General features: G+C 43.1%; 1 protein-coding gene and 1 pseudogene across 1 annotated transcript in view; one reads left to right on the top strand and one right to left on the bottom strand.

Moving 5' to 3' along the window:
• Positions 1-5317: 5317 nt before the first annotated feature.
• Positions 5318-26849, bottom strand: part of LOC126104743 (cardioactive peptide) — a 350758-nt gene continuing 329226 nt past the window's right edge. Inside the window, exons 5-6 of the mRNA XM_049912338.1 lie at positions 7435-7527; positions 5318-5687 (exon numbers count right to left, since the gene is read on the bottom strand). Of these exons, the coding sequence (XP_049768295.1) occupies positions 5664-5687; positions 7435-7527 (117 nt within the window). The 3' untranslated portion in view covers positions 5318-5663. The remainder of the gene's footprint in view (positions 5688-7434; positions 7528-26849) is intronic.
• LOC126100989 (5S ribosomal RNA) lies at positions 22029-22146 on the top strand (annotated as a pseudogene).

Here is a 26849-nt window from a genome sequence, read left to right as displayed (position 1 = left end):
ATCGCTGTGGAAAATTAGTGTTACGAAGTCTAACGTAATGTTAGATTGGTGCTTAAGCTCGTAGCGTTTTCGTTTTGCAAGTTGGTTTTCCGGTTGCTATCGTTTATTTATCAATTGCTATTTTTATTTGTAGTTCACAGTTGCTACATATTGTCATTTTGTCGTTTGGAGGTAGTGAGTGTAGTTGTATACTCTAGAAACTGGAGAGCCAAGTGGAGAAATCAGAACATTTCCGACGGATATTTCTGTTGGAGTTCACAAGAGGGGTGACAGCAGCCAGAAACATTTGCACTGCTGATGGGTATAACGACATTGGACAGAGCACGACAAGAAAATAGTTTTCCGACTTTAAGGAGGATCGTTTTGACATTAGTGTCTCTCCACGCTCAGAAATACATTCGAGGTTTGTTCACATTAATCCACAATGGTCCACGTCAATCTACTCGAGAATTGGCAAATGTGTTGACTGTGATCATTTCATCATCGTCCGACATTTACATGCAATGGCGAAGGTTCAAAAATCGGGAGTATGGGTACCGCATGCTCTAAACCAAAACCACGGAAATCAGCGGGTGATCGTATGTGCACCTTCGCTTGCTCGTCGGCTCGCGAACAACACGGACAATTCCTACCCTGCATCGTTACTGACGACGATAAATTATGTCTTTATGTTAGCGTAAGGAAAATGAATGCTTGGTTGAACCCAAACAAATCAGCAACTAACCGTGGAAAGATCTGCATGCATATAAAAAAGATAATGTTCTGCAGCTGGCGGAACACTGACGGTGTGGTGTACTAGAAATTGCTTCACCAAGGTGTAACCGTCACAGCTGACGTTTATTGTCAATAACTGAGACGTCTTGTAATCCAAGAACGAAGAACAGGAATACTGTGTGAAGTGATACTACTTCACGATATCCGCCCGCATTCAGACTGACAAAAACACTACACAGAAGTTGGGCTGGGAAGTCATTCCGCACCCACCTTATTCACATGATCTATTCCCCTCTATATCGAACAACCTTCAAGGAAGCTCCTTTCCGGATGAACATGCGCTCCGAACATGGCTCAACGAGTTCTTCGTCTCAAAACCACGTGATTTCTACACTCGCGGAGTCGAACAGCTACCCCAGCGTTCGCAGACTGTTGTAAGTAGTGAAGAAGAATATATTATTGATGACTAAAATCTGTTAAGTGTTGTGTTTATTAAACTTACGGAAAACCGCTACAAACCTAAACACCAACCCAGTAGTTTGAGCTATACGAGTAGCATGCGGATGTTGTTGTTGCGTTCTTCAGCCCTGCGACTGGTTTGATGCAACTCTCCATGCTATTCTATCCTTCTTCATCTCCCAGTACGTACTGCAGCCTACATCCTTCTGAATCTGCTTAGTGTATTCATCTCTTGGTCTCCCTCTACGATTTTTACCCTCCACGCTGCCCTCCAATACTAAATTGGTGATCCCTTGATGCCTCAGAACATGTCCTACCAACCGCTCCCTTCTTCTAGTCAAGTTATACCACATACTCCTCCCCAATACTATTCAATACCTCCTCATTAGTTATGTGATCTACCCATCTGATCTTGAGCATTCTTCTGTAGCACCAAATTTCGAAAGCTTCTATTCTCTTCCTGTCCAAACTATTTATCGTCCTTGATGCTTCACTTCCATACATGGCTAAACTCCATACAAATACTTTCAGAAACGACTTCCTGACACTTAAATCTATACTCGATGTTAACAAATTTCTCTTCTTCAGAAATGCTTTCCTAGCCATTGCCAGTCTACATTTTATATCCTCTCTACTTCGACCATCATCAGTTATTTTGCTTCCCAAATAGCAAAACTCCTTTACTACTTTAAGTGTCTCATGTCCTAATCTAATTCCCTTAGCATCACCCGACTTAATTCGACTGTATTCCACTATCCTCGTTTTGCTTTTGTTGATGTTCATCTTATATCCTCCTTTTGAAGACAGTGTCCATTCCGTTAAACTGCTCTTCGAAGTCCTTTGCTGTCTCTGACAGAATTACAATGTCATCGGCGAACCTCAAAGTTTTTGTGATTCTTCAGTTTTTCCCGGCGTATTTGTTGCTCGATTAGTCCACGGGTATACTGCCGGTTCATAGTGTCCAACGGGCAAAATATTTCGGCGATCAAACATGTCGCCATCGTCAGGTGCTCTGACGAACTGAGCTCCTGAGGGTGGTCGGCCGATTTAAATCCCCTCCCCCCGCGGGCCGCTCTCTCCGCGTCCGCGCCCGCGCGCCGGCGGTCGCGAAGACGTGGGCGTCGGAATCTGTCGTAGCGTCGGTGTGCTTGCTACGTCCACATGTCTGATCGCCGAAATATTGTGCCCGTTGCACACTATGAACCGGCAGTATACCAGTGGACTGTTCGAGCAAAGTTTTTGTTTCTTCTCCATGGATTTTAATACCTACTCCGAATTTTTCTTTTGTTTCCTTTACGGTTTGCTCAATATACAGATTGAATAAACATCAGGGAGAGGCTACAACCCTGCGGATATAATTACACTTTCACTGACTGGACGTTTTCTCTGCTTGTCTTTGCTCATTTGAGGGTAAAGATTATTTGAAGAATCGAATGCCCATTTATAAAACATTACATCTCACGAGCTATGTGTAGTAAAATGATATACGTTTTCAGGTAGATTCATTGGTATATGTGGATTTTGTCTGCAAAATATAATACACGTAGATTTAGTAGCAAAGAAGTAATAAATTAAACATCATGTCTAGCGCTGCAATTTTACTGCATGAATAGAGAAAATATAATAAGCAATTAACTTTTTTCTTTCGTTATTTTGTTGGAAGTTGCGGAAAGACAATTTTTCGTAAAGTTTCGAAGTTATGCTCAAAGTTTATTGGAGTCGCTAAGTGCTCTCATTCTCAAATACTAGATGAATATAGTCTGAGTAATTTGTACGCCTTGAGTTACGCAACAAGAGAAGTGCACAGTTTCTAACTGTAATACTAGACTTCCTGTGTTAAACCTTTATCATAAGATTATATTTGTTAGTGAGTAGATTTTAAATTTTTGAATTCTGTTAATAACCTTACGAAATATTGAAAATCAAATGTTTGTTGCTCCTGGAAGCCTTAGATAGGCAACCTGCAGGTAGGATAGTGCACTTTGAACAATGGACGTTACATTTCAGATGTGGTACTACCCGTGGCTGTACCCTTCATTCGATCCCTGCGAAACCCTACATTTCAGCAGGACAATGCACGACCGCATGTTGCAGGTCCTGTACGTGCCTTTCTGGATACAGAAAATGTTCGACTGCTGCCCTGGCCAGCACATTCTCCAGATCTCTCACGAACTGAAAACGACTGGTCAATGGTGGACGAGCAAATGGCTCGTCACAATACGCCAGTCACTGCTCTTGATGAACTGTGGTATCGTCTTGAAGCTGCATGGGCAGTGTACCTATACACGCCATCCAAGCTCTGTTTGACTCAATGCCCAGGCGTATCGAGGTCGTTATTACGGCCAGAGGTGGTTGTTCTCGGTACTGATTTCTCAGGATATATGCGCCGAAATTGCGTGAAAATGTAGTAACATGTAAGTTCTAGTATAATGTATTTGTCCAATGAATACCCGTTTATCAACTGCATTTCTTCTTTGTGGAGCAATTTTAATGGCCAGTAGTGTACATACCAGGCAGGAGTCACAAGAGATAGCGTAATAGTAGTGTAGATGGTGCCTTCCCCCACCCCCTACGCTTAATGTATATTTATAGAGACCCTATATTCGCTGTCTATCACTGACAGTATTCTAAAATTTATGTAATATATATTGCTGCTGTTGCGGTGGTCTTCAGTCCGAAGACTGATTTGACGCAACTCTCCATGCTGCTCCCTCTTGTGCAAGCCTCTTCATCTCCGAATAACTACTACAACCTACATCCTTCTGAATCTGCTTACTATATTCATCTCTTGGGCTCCCTCGACGACTCTTACTCCCCCTCCCTCCACACATACACACACACACACACACACACACACACACACACACACACAACACACACACACACACACACACACACACACACACACACATATCTCTCGGTCTCCCTCTACGATTTTTACCCTCCACGCTGCCCTCCAATACTAAACACGTGTCCTATCAACCGATCCCTTCATTAAGTCAAATTATGCCAGGAATTTATCGTCTCCCCAATTGTATTAAGTACCTCCTCATTCGCTATGTGATCTATACAACTAATATTCAGGATTCTTCTGTAGCACCACAATTCAAAAGCCTCTATTCTCTTCTTGTCTAATCTGTTTGTCGTCCGTGTTTCAGTTTCATACATGCCTACACTCCAGATAAATACCTTCAGAAAAGACTTCCTAATACTTAAATCTATACTTGATGTTAACAAATTTCTCTTCTTCATAAACGCTTTTCTTGCTATTGCCAGTCTAGATTTTATATCCTCCCTATTCAACATCATCAGTTATTTTCCTTTCCAAATAGCAAAATTGATTTACTACTTCGTCTCATTTCCTTTGCTGTCTGACAGAATTACAGTCTCATCAGCAAATCCCAAAGTTTTTATTCCTTCTCCCGAACTTTAATTCCTGCTCCAGATGTTTCTTTGGTTTCCTTAATTGCTTGCTCACTGTACAGATTGAAAAACATCGAGGATACGCTACAGCCCTGTCTCACTCTCTTCTTAACCACTGCTTTCCTTCCCTGCCCTCGAGTCTTATAACTACTGTCTGGTTGCTGTATAGAGTTGTAACTAGCCTTTAGTTCCGTGTGTATTACCCCTGCTACCTTCAGAACTACAAAGAGAGTGTCCAGTCAACATTGTCAAAATCTTTCTCCAAGTCTACAAATGTTATAAACGTAGGTTTGCCTTTCCATAACTTATCTTCTAAGATAAGTCGTAGGGTTAGTACTGCCACTCGTGTTCCTACATTTCTCCGAAATCAATACACCTATTCCCCGAAGTCGGCTTATACCAGTTTTTCCATTCTTGTGCGAAGAATTAGTGCTAGTATTTTGTAATCATGACTTACTAGGCTGATAGTTTGGTAATGTTCACATCTGTCAGCAATTGCTTTCTTTGCAATTGGAATTATTACATTCTTCTTGAAGTCTGCTGTAACTACTGGAATTACTGACATGGCCTCTACCAAGATTAAAAATATACGTACTTTCATCCACACAAACGAAGTCGCTAATGTGTAGACCTAATATCGGTAAGATGGAGACCGCTAATTCCTGGAAAGCCACGTGAATGCGATAAGAAACGTTTGAAAGGAAACATTACAGTACAGGAACGTATTTTATTATGCATGCAGAATACACAAGTAAACATTACAATATTAGGAAACGACACTTAGTAGAGACAGTGCGTAACTCCTCTATAACATAAGAGGGACAGAACTCCACACCCAGAAGTTTACTGGGGATGCAGGGCGAATGGGTGGGGAGGCTACAAATGACTAGCACAGCGAGATCTGCGTCCGATGCTTTATTTACAGTACAGGGCAGGGCGAGGGTCAGTGTAGCGGGCCACTACGAGTGCTTTCTCTTCTCTAGATATGTGCGGTTCCGGGGCGGTGGGTCGCCGTGCCGGGCTGTGGCGACGGCTGCCACCGCTGGCGGGACCGGGCCGCGCTCCGTCTACCGGCGCCACGGCTTCATGCCCTGCAACACAACACAGCACAGCGCGTCATACGGTAGCAGGCCCACGTCACACAGCTCACTGCAGGCAAAAAGATCAGTTACAACTATTCATAAAGGATGTCCGCAATGCTTTATGAGCCGGCCGCTGTGGTCGAGCGGTTGTAGGCGCTTCAGTCCGGAACCGCGCGACTGCTACGGTCGCGGGTTCGAATCCTGCCTCGGTCATGGATGTGTGTGATTTCCTTAGCTTAGTTAGGTTTAATTAGTTCTAAGTCTAGGGGACTGATGACCTTACATGTTAAGTCCCACAGTGCTCAGAGTCATTTGACCCATGCTTAATGTAAACTTACAGAGGTCCTAAAATATCGACAGTTTCGTTCCCTTCTTAGGCGTCCGTTCTTATTCTACCAGTTAATCCCAGATTCCTTTGCGAACCGAAATACCATGTATAAAACAGCTTCAAACGTCTGATTACTTTACAAATGGTTCAAATGGCTCTGAGCGCTATGGGACTTAACATCTGAGGTCGTCAGTACCCTAGAACTTAGAACTAATTAAACCTAACTAACCTAAGGGCATCACACACATCCATGCCCGAGGCAGGATTCGAACCTGCGACGGTAGCGGTCGCGCGGTTCCAAACAGTAATGCCTAGAACCGCTCGGCCACCCCGGCCGGCACTTTACAAATGTTTTAATGTGTTTAATATTTGACGTTCAGCATGTAAGTAAGAAAAAGTTTGGAAAAGGTTTGAAATTATGCTTCAAGTTTGTTGGAGACGATAAGTGTTCTCATTATGAAAAACTGAATGAATATACAGGGTGATTTTTCCCCCGCGTACAAACTCTAGAAATTGACCGATGAGCGGATACGGAACAAAAAAGGTCTAACGAACTTATCTCCGGAAATGCATTGTTTCCATGTTAGAGACCATTCATTTAGTCATACTTTGTTACAGATAATGCACTCCAAAACGCTCTGTACTATGCAGCCACAGTTACAGTATGCATGGTTTCCTCCTAGAGGGTGGTACTCATACGTCATGCCCTAGCGCCGTCTCCTGCCATAGTAGTTGGTAATTTTGTGTCCGATTCACTTCTCTGGCTGACTCACCTCCCAGTGGATGTGATACAGCGTTGTATACAATGGTTCCGTATTCGAATCGGGAGCTTGCGGACAAACGGCAACAGGCGGCAGGGAGCAAGGTTGTATCAGGAGACTTATGCCCGCCAACAACAACCGCAGCATTCAATGTTTGCAACACTGTTTTGCTGTTTGTCTGAGACAGCGTCGTTTCAGGAATTGCATTTAGGTTTACCGTGATTTCCGTAAATCGCTCCAGGCAAATGTCGGGATGCTTTCCTTGAAAAGGGCAGGACCGATTTCCTTCGCCACCTTTCGTGACCTGAGTTTGTGCTCCATCTGTAATGACCACATTGTAGACGGGGCATTAAATTCAAATGTTCCTTCCTTCTCAACTATCACTTCCCTTGCCTCTATTACAACTGCAGTCTGGTTTTTGTACAAGTTGTAAATAATCTTTCGCTCCATGTATTTTATCCGTGGTACCTTCAAAATTTTAGTGTGTCATAGCAAAGACAAAATTTGAAATAACAAATTAGAACGATGTAAAATGACACTCGAGAATTTGCATAGTGCCGTGAAACCAGTAACAGATTTATCAATGATGATATTAAAACAAGCTCTGAAGTGAGAGCCTGAGTAGAAAGTGGTAGGCGGGCACAGGTATGTGTGATGCTACACCCACCTGCACAGGAGTGGGCGGGGCAGCTGCCCTCTTCTTGCGGTACTGCGCAACAGCCAGTGGGCGGGAGAATTCTGCCAGCCGGTTCGTCTGCATCTGAAACACAAGCACACACAAGGGCTCAGCCATTATCGTCCCCACACCAACGATCGCTCGAGGAGAGCCACAAACTCAGTTCCACAAGAACGGGGGAGGAATTAAGTTGTGTGTATTTCAAGCAGCCCCCATGGTACTCACACGAAGTGATTTAGAGGAATCATGGGAAACCTAATGATTGTTGTTTGAGATGGATTCTAACCCTGCTCCTTTCAAATATAAGTCCAATAATTTAACGTCAGAGTCACCCCATCGGGTAAACCAAGCGAAGTTGCTGTCTAGTTTGTGTTCTCTTCTTCCACCTTCGGTATGCCGAGTAGTTGTTGCTAAAGTCGGTATGCCGAGTAGTTCTTGCTAGAACGGAGGCATGGATTAATCTTGTTCCTTTCCGTCTATTGGAAAAATTAGGTACGCCAACACAAATGTATTACACTCTCTTTCATACACACACACACACACACACACACACACACACACACACACACACACACACACACACCTTCTATAAAATATTGTAAAGAATAAATTATGATTAAAGTTAGGCCAACATCATTCGAGTGATCCAACCCACGGTTGTTTCAGATGTGCAACGCAAATCTGGCCCCAGGCAGGTATATTAAAACGAGGAAAGGCTCTCTCATCTACTATACTTCACACGGAGAAAGAGTAAACTAGCAGCTAGCAGTGCTGTTACCAACTTTCCAATGCGAAACACAAAAGGTTGCTGGCGGTACTGAAGCTAGCTAAAACAGCAGTCATCTAAAGGGTTTCCCAAACTGTGCTCCACCGAACACTGGTGTTCTGATGGGAGTGAATATGTGGTCCGCGAAAAAGTATCAACAACACACCGTTTTTATCTTGGCTTTTTGATGATACTAATTACTTCTTTAAAACTATTATTTCTGTGTCATTATGACTTAAAACTGAAGTAATCACTTAGTAAAATACGTGTTTCTGGTGTTTGTTAAAATTTTGCTAACCTTCGAAGTACACAAGGCGTTCCATTGAAGTATCGAGATTCTCAGAGTGCTCCGTCAGAGGAAAAGTTTGTGAACCCTAAACTCTGCGGCAACACTGAGACGTTGCCAGAGAGACGTACACAGAATCGCGTAACGTGATTGGCTGTGGCCTCGCTAACCCAAGACAGATGGCGTCAACCCATTGAACAGTGTGTACTCTTCTTTCGCCGTACGGACTATGATACAAAATCACCGTATTTTATGGAGGTTGTGAACGGTGTGGAATGGGACCAAATGCAGAAAATTTGACAAATTTGTCGTTCGTCTTTGACACTGACTGCACCAAAAACATGACTGTCTTGACTAAAGTTCTTAGAGAAATCATCAAGTAGCAAGATGTGAGAGCGATTCTTCTATTTTATCCCCTGGAGTGTACAATATTCAAAGAGTTCTCGGATAAGTGACCGGGATGTTGAGGCAGAGGTGCACAGTATTTTGTGAGTAGGCTGTGTTGTTATCGTCAGGCGAAACTTGCTTGTCTAAATATTGTCCATTGTACCTCTTTATTCAGATGTGACTTAAATTATCATAGGCATAATATTTTTTAAAAAAAGGGAATATCACTTTCACATAATCTGTTGACTCACTTACTTGTTGAAAAGAATGATCATGAGTGAATGTGCGAGATGTCAAGGGAGTTCACCACAAGCTACATTATTGATTTGTTCATTTCATTCTACAGTACCAACCCTTCTTTCTGAAGGTACATTTACGCTGAAACTATGATAAACGACAAGAGAACTAAAAAGAACAGAGACTGACACATAGCTTTGCTCGGAACTTTTATGAGGCGTTCATGATGGAGCTCTGATAACGCCGTGGAAATGAGTGTTGAGCACTATGTTTGTTTTGGCTTTGGAATGGAAACAAAGATAGTCCTAAATTTACAACGTAACCTTGTTCATCTGTTTCGTACTGGAGATGCTGATAAACAATACTATGTGCGATTAACAGTATGTTACAATTGCAAACCACACTGCATGACTATGAATACACGATAAATTGAGAACAGTGCACCTGCTTCGTCGAATCGCAATTTCTTCAGGCGTCTGTCTACAGGTCAGTCATTTAACAGTCCAGCGTTTGCTTTTTGTGCTGGAGATGCAACTGTTGCGAGAATCATGAAAGGCAACTAAAGTTACAGGGTAAGATTATCGAATTGTTAAAAACGAAAAGTGTAGACGTCGACGACTTCAGACAATTGGGTGTAGACGAAATTGCATTCTAATTATTTGTGCTGCCTTTAAAAAAATCGAAAATATTATGTTCTTTTGTGTTACAAGGACTGGCTGGTATTATAAGTTCATAAACGCTTATGTTGGTGGATACGGTAAACAAGGCGATGGTGGAACAATTAGCTCTTCACCTTTGTTTGTGAATTTGTCAGACAGAAGACTTAAAATCCCTGATGCGAGTGCTTTGGCAAACTGAGGTATAACCAGAATCGTTGAATGTATTATAGTATTCTAGATGGAGAATATTAGCCGCAGAAGAACAAAATTCTATAGATGTGTTCTACGATGTTGTTAAATACCATCTTACTGCATAACATAGGAATTGACAGATTGTGCTGGACACTATATCATAGGGAAAAGAACTACAGAAGCAATAAATGTTACTAACTGCAGATATTACTGTGGCAATAAATATTTTCATCTGTCTGCTGGTTTCACTTTGGCTGTTACCTCATTCGAATGTACATTGCCCTAAAGGGGAATAACTCGAGGAATTTATTTCATAACAGCCAATATCTTACTGAGAGCCCTATGAATTTCCGATTTACCCTCGTCAGTCGAGATGACTTTTGGAAGTTCCCAGAATCTAAATCCGCCGAAGTGACGACGCATTTTGATCTCCTTTCAGGGCTTTCCCGCAAAAACAGCGTATATTTTTGGAGGTAGTAGCATAGACTAACTAGAAGATTACACTCTGTACAACATGCGTCCCATTTTTTCGATTAGACTCATTCCTCGTGTTTGTACTCCAGTTGCTGTACGTTTATTTATCAACTGACATTTTTGTTTTGAAGTTGTGAAGTTGTGCTTAAGTTCACATAAATGAATTTTTCGACTGACTATGATTGTGATGGTCATTTATTGGCCAGTTGTACCATACGTTTACGCATACCTCATGTGCGTTATGTGATTAAAAGTATCCGGACACCTGGCTGAAAATGACTTAAAAGTTCGTGGCGCCCTCCATCTGTAATGCTGGAATTCAATATGGTGTTGGCTTACCATTATCCTTGATGACAGCTTCCACTCGCGCAGGCATATTTTCAGTCAGGTGCTGGAGGGTTTCTTGGGGAATGATAGCCCATTCTTCACGGAGTGCTGCACTGAGGAGAGGTATCGATGTCTTCAACTATCGGCGGTCTGTGTCAGTCAAGAGACAAGATCGGCCTGTACGCTTTTGTGCTGTACGAGTCCCTTCATGTTCCCACTTCACTATCACATCGGAAACATGGATCTAGGGGTGTTTCGGAGTTTGGAAATCTCGCGTATAGACGTATGACACAAATGACCACGTTCGAAGTCTGTGAGCTCCGCGGAGCGCCCCATTCTGCTCTCTCACGATGTCTGATGACTACTGAGGTCGCTGACACGGAGTACCTGGCAGTAGGTGGCAGCACAATGCACGTAATATGAAAAACGTATGTTTTTGGGGGTGTCCGGATACTTTTGATCACATAGTATATTTAGAAATTCTGTGTACGCCGATATGGTATTTACGAAGGTAAACGCTGTCATTAGTTAAAACTTCCGGGCTGAGAGGCAGTGGTCGATACGTAAAACTTATTCTTCCCGACGTTTCGTTGCCAGCTGCGGGCAACATCTTCCATGTTTCCAGCAGTTGGCAACGAAACGTCAGGAAGAAGAAGTTTTACAGATCGACCACGGCCACTCAGCCCGGAAGTTTTAACTAAAGAAGACGCCGGCCGTGAAAGCCTACACGTTATGATCAAACGCTGGTGCTGCTGCTTGTAGAGAATACGGCAAATGATTTCCTTATTGCAGGGTACCAGATTCAAGAGTGCTCATTCACATTTTCACCGAACTGCGTGGGGCTGATGCAGTGCCAATCAGTTATTTCTCATATGAACATGTAAATGAACAGAATGCGAACGAAGTAGAGGACATTATTCAGTAGGCAGAACGTAGTCTTTCACCAAGGACATGCAGAATTTCTACACCATTCACTGTTCAACATACAAGAATGTGGCAGACACTACACATAGACAGTCTCTGTCCTCTTCAGTAACAACGGATTCAACACCTCTGAGCTGGAGTTGAAGGTAAACGATTGGAATTTTGTTGCTGACCAAATGCAAATCGCCTACTAATGACATTAATTTAGTGTACCGACGAATCTACTTTCACTCGTGACAGTGTTAGTAACCTTCGTATCTCGCATCAGTAGTCCGGTGAAAACCCACATACCTTTGTGGAGACTCATTTTCACCCCTCTCTGCAAATGTGTGCTGTAGTATGATAGACAATCAGTTGACTAAGCCCGTCGTGCCAGCACATCGTCTTACAGGGCTTCGTTATCTGGCTTATCTTGTAAACGTGCTTTCAGTGTTATTAAAAGGGTACAGGGACGGGCACACGCTTGCAACATGACGAGGCTCCTGCAAATTCTAGTCGTCTGTTGACACGACATCTCAACCTAACATTCCCCACAAGCTGCATCGGCAGACGCGGTCGGGTTTCTTGCCCACCAAGGTAACTCGGACAGTACACCTTCAACGTCTTGTGCGTGCGTATAGTCGAAAGGCAAAATCTACAAAGAAAAGGTAAACAAAAGAAACAAATTTATCGTTCGGACTATGAATAATGACGTCTTCATAGAAGAACACCAAGACGATCTCGGAAGATTTAGACGTGGCGCTGCCAAGAGAATTTGAAAGTGAATTGATATCGGAGGTAGAATTTTAAAAGAACTAAACTTTTAACTTAAATATTTGCCTTTTCTTAATACCTTCTGTGAGCATTATTTGGATTACTTTCTAATAGCTGTATGTCTGCAATCAATAAAAACTGGACACATGTTTTATGGAATTTTGTATTGGACCTCTACATTACTTCCACGTCTTCATAGACTTGGTACGGCCCAAGATGCAGGTACTGTTAAAGTAGGCGGCTTGATGAGGCATTAAGATCAACGAGTCACGACTGGTTGTAGATAGACACGACATCTTTCCATTACGAGCAGTACGTCGTCCTAGGGTTCTTTTCGCACCCTTCACGTGAACCTGTAGATGATTACTCGAACATGTCCCTAATTCGACCTTCTCGGCTATTTTGTAAATTTATTACCTGTCTAGCTGTGGAAGACACTTTGAACCTATAGGACAAGAAAGGCGGTTTTGTGTACAGCTCTGTGTCAGAGCACGTGCCCCACAGCGTTTGCTGCTGCCTGCTGGTTGCGTTCTGGCGTCCGCCACAGCTTTGCGGAAGGAAAGCTTACGCAACACTCGTACCGTATATATGTCAGTTAAACCCTTGACGGCTGCGATTTATGGTCCGCTTGCGTCGATTGCTTTACGGCTGCACAAACGCTTCGCACGGGATGCGAGCTTTCTGAATGTATGCGTTCAGAATTGTCTCGGTCTCATAGCATAAATCACAATTCATTTGCGTGGGACGCAAATCGCTTGCCGGAATGTCCAGCTGTCGCTGAGAGCTACTGCACGTGAGTAAAGCAGGCTCGTGATTTAACGTTCAGCTGGTCGTTTTTCTTCAGGGTTCCGACTTAATTAAATATCGCTGGCCTCTTATCACAGAGTAATGAATCGATTATGTTATTGTTCTCGCGTCATGTGTTCAGAAGATGGACACCTATTATGATTGAATCTGGTTATGCTATACACGAAACTGAAGACATTACGATCCGCATAGTAATTGTCTGATTACGCCGTTGACGATCAGTCAGTGGAAATTTTCGTAATGGTAAAAATCGACGAGTATGTACTTGGAGTAATTTAAGGTGGAATGAATACGTAAATCTAGCTGTAAGCGAGGCATATATCGCAATGGGATCAGTTGGAAGAATTCTAAGCAAACGTTAATTATCTCTGTAGAGATAGATGATACCTGTTCTCAAATAATTTTCGTCAGTTTGGGTGCTTTATCACGGGGAATACCGAGAAGACTGAAAGAATATTATCCTGAGCCACCGAGAAAGTTTCGCGGACGGCTCTGCCAGAAAGACGACGTGCGTCAGAGAGAGACTTATTCTTAACATTCTGAGAACGGATGTAACCCAGAAGAGACAAGCTACGTCTCATTTCCTCCAACGTGTATCTCACCAAATGAACGTTGTGGTAAACTCAGAGAAATTTCGGTTGTACACAGGCTATACCGCCAGAAAGGGATATATGAGGAATACAAATACAGAAAACTGCAACCAGTCACTTTTTAGAAATAGTTGTTTATTCCACGAATCGATTTTCGAACCCTTCCAGGCTCATCTTCAGTGAAGCACAGGTTACGTAGCTGTTGTAAAGCGCAATGCTGGGTGCGGGCTTGCGACAGTACGGGCAGCTTCGTTGTTAATAACCATCTATCTGCTTCCATTGTGATGAACAGATGGTAACACATAACTCACTTTTATAGAATATACATGTATATAACCCGTAATAACAAGCAACAGTTGTACAGCACATGCTGTATGTTGCAAAGTTTCGTTACTACCGTATATATAGATTCATATTCTATAAAAGTGAGTTAAGTGTTACAAACTATTATTTGTAACATCTAACAGTTGTACAGCACTTGCCGGGAGCTGCGAAAATCGTTTCCTGTATTTTTAGTGAATAAACAGTGTTAAAGGATGTAGCTTTCACCACAAACGGTAAGGTGGCTGGCGGATTGAGGATGTAGACATAAATAAAAAGTGAACAGCTTCATATTTTGTTGCGCGCACTTTTCACTGCAAATTTTGGCAACGTGATATGAGCGTTGAATTTTTTCTGTTTTTCCCGATCAACGCGTCAAAGAATGGAAGTGGTATTGCTCAAATCTATGACTTGTCAGAGTTTTAATACAGGTTTGGGACCGCAGACAGTCTACTAGAAAACCTACAGAAACGTTTCGACTTTATTTGCTGTATCTTCTCGTGCTCTTCACGAGACATATCTAGCTACTCTTTAGTTTAATGTAAAACCTTCGAATTTAATAAAATGAGATTGATTTTTTTCTTTTTTGCTTCGGTGTAATTATTTCCTGTGTGACTAGATTAGTTGATAAATATCAGTTTCATGAAAGCTAACCTATTGTATGAATTTGTTGTATGCGTTCGTACTACTACTGCGGATTCCCGGAAAAGATTTCAAGATTGCACAATAATGTATCGTGAGAATATTTGGTTAAAAGAGAAGCTGAGTCGTCTTATTTACGTTTCAGCAAGGTAGAGATAACCTCCAACGGAGAAACGCTACACAATGTCTAGAAACAGTAGTGGGTATTCTGTGAACTTGCATATTGGTGGTGTAAATTCACCGTTCGGAAGAACAGAAGGAAAACTCGCGCAGTTAAATCTGGGAATGTTTTTAGCTTTTTCGCAGTATTAACGACTCGCTAGAAAAGTTCACGGTGCAAGATACGTTAAAAATACAAGGTATATCGCCATGCTAGAATCGTGTGGAAATATCTCGCTCTCTCAGGCAATATTTCCAGCTGATCGAAGTCCTTTCGCATAATTTCCTTATGATATCTTTGCTGTCTCGGTTACGTTGAGCTGAACCGCGGAAAACAATTTTCGGGCCAATTTTAGTTTTTTCCCAACCTTCTTTACAAAAATCGAACTTCACTCCCTCCTTTCCAGATAGCATGAAAAATCTGCATGACACTAGCACAACATTACTTCGCATAAACACTCATCAGAATTATTTCTACGATAAAGATACACATCAGAAACATTATCAGCAAGTCGGAGGTAGGGGTTGGCGAACCACCTCCACTAGCATCTTGCCAAGAGAACAATGTGCGGCGTCTCATTTTTCCATCGTGTTCGACCCGAGTACATCTACTTCCACATCTGTTCGCTGCGAGCCACCTTACCGTGTCCGGCGGAGAGTACTTCGTGTAGCACTGACACTTCTCTTTTTCTGTTCCAGCCAAGAACAGTGTGGGGAGAATGACTGCTGGCAAGAATGACCTTGTGACCTTGGATCTCTCTAATTTTTTACTCACGCTCTTTTCACGAGATGAATATATGATAAAGCAGTATCTCTTTGGGCTGCGCTGGAGGTGGATGAACATCTTCGCTATTTTTTCGCACTTGCTAAACGAACCTTTTGGGTCTCCTCTACTTCATCTATCAGTGTTACCTGGTAAGGGCCGCTGACTAACAGTACTTAATTTCAGGCCGAGCGAGGGTTTTTAAACTACCTCTGCAATGGCTGGGCTACATTTTCGGAGAATACTTCCAGTGCCTCTCAGTGTGTCATCTGCTTTTCCTGCGATTATGTTTTAGGTTGTCGTTCCACGCCCCGTGCGCATGTCCCCACATTTTTAATGGATATGCCTGTTTCCAGTGATTGTTCGGCACTCGTGTACTAAAAAACGTAACGAATATTTCCACTTATTCGTGTTCAAGGCGATATATGTGTTTATGTTGAGGATCAAATGCCAATCCAAGAGCGTACGCTTGTGCCAGCGCTTGCGGCAATCGACCTTCTTCGTATATTTCGCTACAGTTTGCTAGCACTGACACCTCTACGCAACAGCGTCACATATGAACGGCCTCTTGGAGCTTCTGACGTTACCGACTAAGTCATTTATGTATATACAGGGCTATTACAAATGATTGAAGCGATTTCATAAATTCACTGTAGCTCCATTCATTGACATATGGTCACGACACACTACAGATACGTAGAAAAACTCATAAAGTTTTGTTCGGCTGAAGCCGCACTTCAGGTTTCTGCCGCCAGAGCGCTCGAGAGCGCAATGAGACAAAATGGCGACAGGAGCCGAGAAAGCGTATGTCGTGCTTGAAATGCACTCACATCAGTCAGTCATAACAGTGCAACGACACTGCAGGACGAAGTTCAACAAAGATCCACCAACTGCTAACTCCATTCGGCGATGGTATGCGCAGTTTAGCTTCTGGATGCCTATGTAAGGGGAAATCAACGGGTCGGCCTGCAGTGAGCGAAAAGACGGTTGAACGCGTGCGGGCAAGTTTCACGCGTAGCCCGCGGTAGTCGACGAATAAAGCAAGCAGGGAGCTAAACGTACCACAGCCGACGGTTTGGAAAATCTTACGGAAAAGGCTAAAGCAGAAGCCTTACCGTTTACAATTGCTACAAGCCCTGACACCCAATGACAAAGTCAAACGCTTTGAATTTTCGGCGCGGTTGCAACAGCTCATGGAAGAGGATGCGTTCAGTGCGAAACTTGTTTTCAGTGATGAAGCAACTTTTTTTTATTAATGGTTGAAATGAACAGACACAATGTGCGAATCTGGGTGGTAGAGAAGCCTTACGCATTCGTGCAGCAAATTCGCAATTCACCAAAAGTTAACGTGTTTTGTGCAATCTCACGGTTTAAAGTTTACGGCCCCTTTTTCTTCTGCGAAAAAAACGTTACAGGACACGTGTATCTGGACATGCTGGAAAATTGGCTCATGCCACAACTGGAGACCGACAGCGCCGACTTCATCTTTCAACAGGATGGTGCTCCACCGCACTTCCATCATGATGTTCGGCATTTCTTAAACAGGAGATTGGAAAACCAATGGATCGGTCGTGGTGGAGATCATGATCAGCAATTCATGTCATGGCCTCCACGCTCTCCCAACTTAACCCCATGCGATTTCTTTCTGTGGGGTTATGTGAAAGATTCAGTGTTTAAACCTCCTGTACCAAGAAACGTGCCAGAACTGCGAGCTCGCATCAACGATGCTTTCGAACTCATTGATGGGGGGACATGCTGCGCCGAGTGTGGGAGGAACTTGATTACCGGCTTGATGTCTGCCGAATCACTAAAGGGGCACATATCGAACATTTGTGAATGCCTAAAAAAACTTTGAGTTTTTGTATATGTGTGCAAAGCATTGTGAAAATATCTCAAATAATAAAGTTATTGTAGAGCTGTGAAATCGCTTCAATCATTTGTAATAACCCTGTATAATATGATCAGTAATAGCTCTAAAACATTTTCTTGGGGTATACCCGATGTTACTTTTACCCCTGAAGATTCATCTACGTTAAGAACTGCATGCTGTGTTCTATTTGCTGCGAACTCTTCAATCTCATCAGAGTTCTGGTGCGATGTTCCATTTACTTCTGGTTTGTTCATTGGGCGACGTTACGCAAACATATCGAATGCCTTCCAAAAGTCAAGGCACAGAGCATCAGCCTAGAATCTCCTGCCTTGTGAGTGTCGTGCACGAAGATAGTGAGCAGATATCCTAAGACGCTGCTTCCCACAGAGGAAATTTTCAACGTAGAGGAAGGTCGTCGTATTCTAGAGTAGAAGATGCTCCAAAATACTGTAACATATTGAAAATGTTGCCAGACATCGGGCCTATGGGACCTACAGGAGCCCGGTAGTGTCGGCTGCTACTGAACCACTTCCGCTGCTATTTATGACAAAGGAAACCGTTCTGAACGCGAAAATTTCCCCTCTTTAAAGAAGAAATGTAACTCTGGCCAAGTAAAATTAAGAACAGTTTTTAACGTGATTGGAGACACTGTAGAGATCGTACCGTTTGTAAATTTCACAATTTTAAGTGAATTTTGAAGGATATAGAGACGTTAAACTTCAAATTTGTTGCCAGTTAAATACCGGAAAAATTGCAAAAAATGCTGCCTGCCAAAATGCTTAAGCATAGCAAACGCAGTGGGATAGGTGACTTTGGAAACATCAGTTGCCGAAAAGATGGGCAAGAGTGGGGGGGGGGGGGGGTAACATGGAGCATTTGTTCCCTTCCCCGCCCCCCTTCCCGTCTATGAAATGAAATCTTGAGTAGAACTTTGTATGTCAATCTTGAGTGGACAGCTATCAGTTATCTGGGATATAGGTAAGGAGGTTTTTGAGTCACCTATAAAATTTAGTTCTTATGGCATGACATGTCTCGAAACGGGCCAGCACATTCATGTAAAAAATGACAATTTTAGTCTTGCCGGTGCCGCCTCCCTCCCCCTGATAAATTTCTAAGGACGCACAAGACTGCAGAGAGGGATTTTTTGGTAATCCAGTAATTTTAGAGATATGACGTAATAAGTTTAAAGTTATTTTCTGGACGGCAAAAGTGCACAAGTTTGAAAAAAAACGTAACGCTGGTACTAATTATAATTTAAAACATATTTTTGACACAGAAATACCTAGAGACCTGTACCATACGGGAATTTTAGAGTTCGTACGTGAATTTTTAGAATGCAGAGATTTTAAAGCGAGTTTCTATCGGTGCGGTGAGCAGAGCGATGTGGTGGCTCGCATCGGACAGTACTCATCACAACCATGTGCTTTGTAAGGGTACAAATAGCGATACCGGTACGACGTGTAGAATTTTTCCCTCACCAATCTCTGTTGGACCAAAGATCACAGGTGCCGCGGAGATATCCTGTCGGCCAGGAAGTGGGCTGAGCTTTTGGCGCGCAGGTGGTATGTTTGCGGAGTCGGCACGCGAGTGAATAAAGGACGAGTCGGGACGAGCAAATGATGACGCGAATTGTAGTGCGAACTATTTATTCCGTAATTAGTATTGTGAAGTATGGAACAAGCGGAGTGTTGTACCTAGAGTACAGTCTACCTAGAAACGCAGTATGTTTCTGGAGGATACTTCTATCTAGTGACTAATTTTAGAATCACATGAAGGAATACGCACTACAGACCACCATAAACAGTTTCCGCCATTCTTTTACAATTACTATTGTTGTTAGACAAGGTGTTTTTTTTGCGCAGCATTTGTAAACACTTCGCGTTCTACACATTTAAGTGTCATATAACACAGGGTTTCTGCGCTAGAGGAATACGAAACCATTTGTTTATATTTCAATACGCATTAAGGTTTATAACTTTATGCGTCCAACATTGTGTAGAGGAGCTCAAACATTTTTATTCGTGTCGGTGCAGTTTGCAGCTCGACAGATATCGAAACGATACTCCATTTCTCGCCACATGTTCATAAGCATGACTATATTATGGTCACTAACGTGGCGTAGATCCGTTGCCTGAAATCTACCAGATATCGGACCCTTGTTCTGTAAATAATGTCCTTGATAAGACCTTCTGCACTGAAATTCAGCGGAGTCAGACCAGGGGACCGACGGACCCACTTGCCGATCCAGCGCTCAGAAAACGTCTCGTGGAGAAATGTGGTGACATCCCCACGGAGTTGGAAGGGGGGGGGGGCAGAGCTCGTGGTCGTGCGTCGGGTTCGACTCCCGGCGGGGTCAGGGATTTTCTCTGCCTCGTGATGACTGGGTGTTGTGTGATGTCCTTAGATTAGTTAGGTTTAAGTAGTTCTAAGTTCTAGGGGACTGATGACCATAGATGTTAAGTCCCATAGTGCTCAGAGCCATTAGAACCATTTTTTGGAGGTGGGGGGGGGGGGGGGGGTGTTCAATCCTGCTAGCAACTGACGTCGGGAGGCACCTGTGGAAATGCGTAGTTCGCCAACATAGGTGTACCCTGTCACTGGCGCGAATGCGCCACGCGACTCAGCGCATTTCATGAAATGGTGAGAATCATTTGTTGGAGAGTACTTCTGTCGACTGCGTATTTACCCAACAACATAAAAGGTCGAGTTCTTTCGGTTCAAGGATTTGTTTGTGATTACCTCTAGCCCAGACACCCAGTGTGTTAGACCTACTGGGATATATTGTTACTTCTGCAGTTAGAGTATTTTATGGTGCGTAAAAGACTTTGTATTTTTGGAACAATTAATTGAACCGCGTCGGTCGTGCACCATCTTGTACCTTGAAACAGACGAAGGTCTTTCACCATGGGACATGTGATACCAGCAAATTAACTGAATATCTATAGTGTCTACACAGTTTTACCAGTATTGAACATAGAAATTTGTGTCAGATTCCAATAGCTTCTATGTCAAAACGTACATGACTTGTAAGTGGTTTTTGATAATACTTCTGCTTAATTTAATTTCGCTTACTGGGTGTATAGTAGAGCAGAAATGTAATAGACTATTAAGTACAGTATTGACAATTTTTTTTTTTACTGCAGTGCTTTTAAATTTCAAACGAATATTTGTTCCTAGGTACATTGAGCATGTTGACCCCCGGAATCTGTTTTCACATTTTTGGAAAAACCTTAATTTTCAGAAAAAAGTGCAGCACATAAAAAGTGAATGGAATTATTAAAAATGGAATTAGAAAATATGATCTATATCGATGTATAAGAAGCTGGTATGCGTACGTACTGGCAGACTTTTCTCCTTAACCATCCACTGGCACGCATTCGTGGCTGTGATGGTAGATAGTCCTTGATCTCATGCTGTTAGTGAGGTAATTTGAACGCTCTGCGTGGCATTGGGTGGGTGTGGCGAGCTAAAATCCGCAAAATACGTAGCAATAAATATGCTTATGAAATGCTATATACGAGCACTCTGTGACTTACGAACTTTACGTACAATAGACAATGCGTCTATTGTTTTCTTCGCCCGACATTATACGATGCTTGCGCGGTTTCGTCATTCAGACTTTAATAACGACGTGTCGTATCAAATAGATCCGTTTTTAATATTTCTGCAGGTTTTCGTCAGTCACACTTTACCGACGATCAACAGTGAAAAAAAGAAAATAATGCAGATAGACTTAAAGATAAAAATACTCGTAATTAACAAATGAATAGTGGAACGATACACAACAGTGATTTCGGATAAACACTTTGCTTATTCATTTGGAATATAATAAAACTAAACTCCGACCGAACAGGCCATGAAGGCCCAACGGTATCGACCGGCCGCCGTCTCACCCTCAGTCCACAGGCGTCACTGGATGCGGATACGGAGGGTCACTGGTCAGCACACCGCTTCACGGCCGTATGTCAGTTTCCGAGACCTGAGCCGCTACTTATTAATCAAGTAGCTCCTCAGTTTGCCTCACAAGTGCTGAGTACATCCTGCTTGCCAACAGCGCTCGGCAGAGCGGATGGTCACCCAACCAACTGCTAGGGGAATATGTATTGTCTTTGAACACAGAGTGTAAGTGTTCCAGGTCCTTTGGAAACCAGTCTCTATCAGACACAAAATGTCGAAGAACGTGCCTAGATTGTGAAGAGCGTTGTGACAGTTAGACGGCTGGAAATACAGGTCTGTATTTGTGGGCTAAAAAGTGGCCACAATACGCAGTAAACGACCACTATTTGATTGCTGTGGTAGGTTCGGCTTTACTGTTAACTACATAAACACAGTGATCTGCACAGATCCACTACTTAACATACTGTACACTGCGAGTTCCTCTTGCTGCCACGCTCTACGCTCTAAAATATATCACTACTTTGTCAGTGTGGCAAAGGCCTTGCCGCAGTGGATACACCGGTTCCCGTGAGATCACCGAAGTTAAGCGCTGTTGGGCGTGGCCGGCACTTGGATGGGTGACTATCCAGGCCACCATGCGCTGTTGCCGTTTTTCGGGGTGCACTCAGCCTCGTGATGCCAATGGAGGAGCTACTCGACCGAATAGTAGCGGCTCCGGTCACAGAAAATCATCATAACGACCGGGAGAGCGGTGTGCTGATCACACGCCCCTCCTATCCGCATCGTCAACTGAGGATGAGACGGTGGTCGGATGGTCCCGATGGGCTACTTGTGGCCTGAAGACGGAGTGCTTTTTTTTTTGTCAGTGTCCTAAACACAAGGAAGCGTAATTACGTACTTCTAGCCTAGAACTCACTACTCCCACAAGACACAAAAATTAAAAATCAATTTCAAAATATGACTGTGTTGTTGTACATGAAATACATTGTATTGTATGTTGGCCGGGGGCCTGGGGGCGGCGGGGGGGCTCCGTCCCCGCCGCGGCCGCGGTGGTCCTCGGCCCCGCGGCGGCTGCCGCGGTCCACTTCGCCCCTCCGCCGCCCCACGCCGAGCCACTCTTTCAGGGTTGTTGTGCGGTTCGGCCCCCGGCTGTAGACCGCACGGCTAACGGGGTGGGCACACTTTGGTAAAAGGTGGGAACGCTTGTGAATAATTGCGATGACTGCTAGTAAAGTGCAATTTCATTTTTAGGCTAACCCCATTCGTTTACTTAGTAGCCGAGGCGGGTCGTTTGAGCCCTCGGCCCGTTACACTGGGCTGCCAGATTCATGGGATAGGAACATGCACATTTAGAGATGGCGGTAGTATCACGTACACAAAGTATAGGAGGGCGGTGCACTGGCGGTCATTTATAGTCAGGTGATCCATGTGGAAAGGTTTCCCACGTGATTACAGCTGCCAGACGGGAATTAACAGTCTCTGAATGCGGAATGATAGTTGGAGCTAGACGTACGGGACATTCCATTCCGGAAATCGTTAGGGAATTCAATATTCCGAGATCCACAGTGCCAATAGTGGGCCGAGAATAACAAATTTCACGTATTTTCCCTCACCAAGGACAACGTAGTGACCGCCGGCCTTCACTTAACGACCGAGAGGAGTTACGTTTCCGTAGAGTTGTATGTGTGCTAACAGACTACCAACAGTAGCTGAAATAACCCCAGAAATCAACGTGGGACGCACAGCGAACCTAGACAGCACTTTTCAGGAGGCGTCAGACAACTTATTACTTCCCCCCACATACATTTCGCTTATTGGTCACGAGGAGAAAATTCGAGAAATTAGAGCCAATACAGAGGCTTACCGACAATTTCTCTTCCCACGCACTATTCGCGAGTAGACTAGGGTTAGAGGGATCAGATAATGGTACCGAAAGTACCCTCCGCCACACACCATTAGGTGGCTTGCGGAGTATGATGTAGATGTAGATGTAGCCCAGCCCGAATCTTGGATATACTCCTTTTCATAATTTAGCACGTTTTCGCCAATCATTTCGCTTATTCCTTTCTTGCATTATTCTTCATGAATATAATCATGCACCACAGTATGGATGAAACATATTGAGGACTCAATCACCATCACATTGAATCCTGAACGAAACAATAAAAACTTTTTCACACATACGGTAAAGCTCGTAAGTCATATATAATTTAGCTCTACCTGCGATTATTTATTGCCCCATATTTCGCAGATTTTTGTGCATCACATTCACCCACTGCCAAGCTCCGGGACGAAACTACCTTACGAACAGGATAACAGCATTCATAATATCCTTAGAGACGTGTACGACTGTATCCATCTCATGTCTGACATGGTATGTACTCAAGCCTTATCCCATGCAAAATATTTTGACCTGGCCAACGCCGGGTTCCTTTGCTAGTAAAATTCTGTTACAGGGCTGTCTAGAAGAGAAAGTCTGAAAATTGTACCAAGCTACAACGGTCTCCCCTATATTTTTCTTTATGGCGGCCAAATGGAGTCAAAGAGGACAGTGGCTAAGTCAAGTGAAAATGTGCGTAATATATGTGTTCTGTTCCCTGAGCTTTCTCATGAAGCCAAGGTACACTATGTGATCAAAAGTATCCGGACACCCCCAAAAACATACGTTATTCATCTTAGGTGCATTGTGCTGCCACCTACTGCCAGGTACTCCATATCAGCGACCTCAGTAGTCATTAGACATCGTAGAGAGCAGAATGGGGCGCTCTGCGGAACTCACAGACTTCGAACGTGGTCAGGAGATTGGGTGTCACTTGTGTCATACGTCTGTACGCGAGATTTCCAAACTCCTAAACATCCCTAGGCCCACTGTTTCCGATGTGGTACTGAAGTGGAAACGTGAAGGGACACGTACAGCGCAAAAGCGTACAGGCTGATCTCGTCTGTTGACTGACGGAGATATCCGACAGTTGAAGAGGGGCATAATATATAATAGGCAGACATCTATCCAGACCATCACACAGGAATTCCAGCCTGCATCAGGATCTACTGAAAGTACTATGACAGTTAATTGGGAGGTGAGAAAACTTGGATTTTATGGTCGAACGGCTGCTCATAAGCCACACATCACGCCGGTAAATGCCAAACGACGCCTCGCTTGGTGTAAGGAGTGTAAACATTGGACGAATTGAACAGAGAAAAACGTTATGTGGAGTAACGAATCACGGTACACAATGTGGCAGGGCGTGGGTACGGCTAATGCCCGGTGAACGTCATCTGCCAGCGTTTGTAGTGCCAACAGTAAAATTCGGAGGTGGTGGTGTTATAGTGTGGTCGTGTCTTTGACGGAGGGGGCTTGTACTACTTGTTGTTTTGCGTGGCACTATCACAGCACAAGTCTAAAATGAAGTTTTAAGCACCTTCTTGCTTCCCACTGTTGAGGAGCAATTCGGGGATGGCGATTTCATCTTTCAACACGATCGAGGACCTCTTCATGATGCACGGCCTGTGGCGGGGTGGTTACAGGGCAATAACATCGCTATAATGGACTGACCTGCACAGAGTCCTGACCTGATTCCTATAGAACACCTTTGGGATGTTTTGGAACGCAGACTTCGTGCCAGGCCTCACCGACCGACATCGATACCTCTCGTCAGTGCAGCACTCCGTGAAGAATGGGCTGTCATTCCCTAAGAAACCTTCCAGGACCTGATTGAACGTATGTCTGAGACAGTGAAGGCTGGCATCACGGCTAAGGGTTAGCTAACATCATACTGAATTTCAGCATTACCGATGGAGTGTGCCACTAACTTTTAAGTCATTTTGAGCCAGGTGTTCGCATGCTTCTGATCGCATCACTGTAAACCATTAACTGGAATATCAAGATCATTTTTTATAGAAGTACGTCCACTAAATTGACTGCGAGAATCACGAAATTCTTCTAGATAAGCTAAAGTATTGTTGTATGTACGGGACAGTGCACAAATGATTTAACAAATCATATTTAACTGGAAGAATGCAGAAGGTTGAAATTAACAGTACAGATAGTCTGCAATAATCAGCAGAGCCCTCTAAGTGGGTGGATATCAAGCACGGTGTCCCACAGTGTTCATTTTTTAGGTCCCTTATTGTTCTTATATATATAAATGGTTACCGATATATATTTATGAAGATTTAAAGCACTTCTTTTTGCTAATGATACAAGTTCAGTAATCAAACGCAACAAACATGAATTATCTGAGGAAATTGTAAATAATGTCTTTCAGAAAATTATGAGTGGTTCTCTGCAAATGTACTTACAATAAACTTTGATAAAACACGGTATATACAGTTCTTTACAGTAAACTGCATAAAACCATTTATAAATATAGACTTTGAAGAGGAGTCTGTTGCTAAGGCAGAATGTTCAAAATTTCTGGGTGTGTGTGCATTGATGAGAAATTGAATTGGAAGAAACACATTGATGATCTGTTGAAGCGTTTGAATTCCGCTATTTACACTATTAGGGGTATTGCAAATTTTGGTGAGAAACATATCAGTAAATTAGCTTACTATGCCTATTTTGGTCCGCTTCTTTCATATGGCATCATTTTTTGGGTACTTCATCATTAAGAGAGAAAGTATTCACTGTACAAAAGCGTGTAATCAGAATAATAGTTGGAGCCCATCCATGATCACCTTACAGACATTTATTAAGGAACTAGGGATATTCACAGTAACTCCACAATACATATATTCATTTACGAAATTTGTTATTAATAACCCACCCCAATTCAAAAATAATCGCAAAGTGCATGGCTACAACACTAAAAATCTGACATTGGCACAAAAGGGGGTGGATTATGCTGCCACAAGTCTTTGGTCATTTATCAAATGGCATTCAGTGTCTGACAGATAGCCAAGCAGCACTTAAAAACAAATGAAAAGAATTTCTGAACGACATCTCCTTCTACTCAACAGATGAATTTTTAGATATGAAGTAACTGGAAAAAATATATCGTGCAAAGAAAGATTGGGAGCACAGTTGTCACATAGCCACACGACTATGGAAGTTATTACAGTGATATGTTGTAACCACTCTCTTCTTTCGATGGAAGATGCGGTGCTGGGAAGATTCTCAGCGATTCGCAAACATAAGGAAATAATGTATTAAAATATATACTTAAATAACACTGTGATTGAAAAGGCCAAAAGAAAAATTTTTTTTCACACTCTGTTCAGTTCTCCGACTGCTAAGCTTCGGCTCCCTTTTTGTTATATTCGTGTGTTGTGATAAGAGAAAAATGTTACTTTTTTAAAAGAAAAGTTAGTTTCTACCTTGATTTATCAAAAACAAAAACACTGGAAAAATAT

The sequence above is a fragment of the Schistocerca cancellata genome, chromosome 1, assembly GCF_023864275.1.
Source record: "Schistocerca cancellata isolate TAMUIC-IGC-003103 chromosome 1, iqSchCanc2.1, whole genome shotgun sequence".
NCBI classification, from domain to species: Eukaryota; Metazoa; Arthropoda; class Insecta; order Orthoptera; family Acrididae; genus Schistocerca; species Schistocerca cancellata.
The sequence above is the reverse complement of the archived record's forward strand: the minus strand, read 5'-3'. Positions and strand labels throughout refer to the sequence as shown.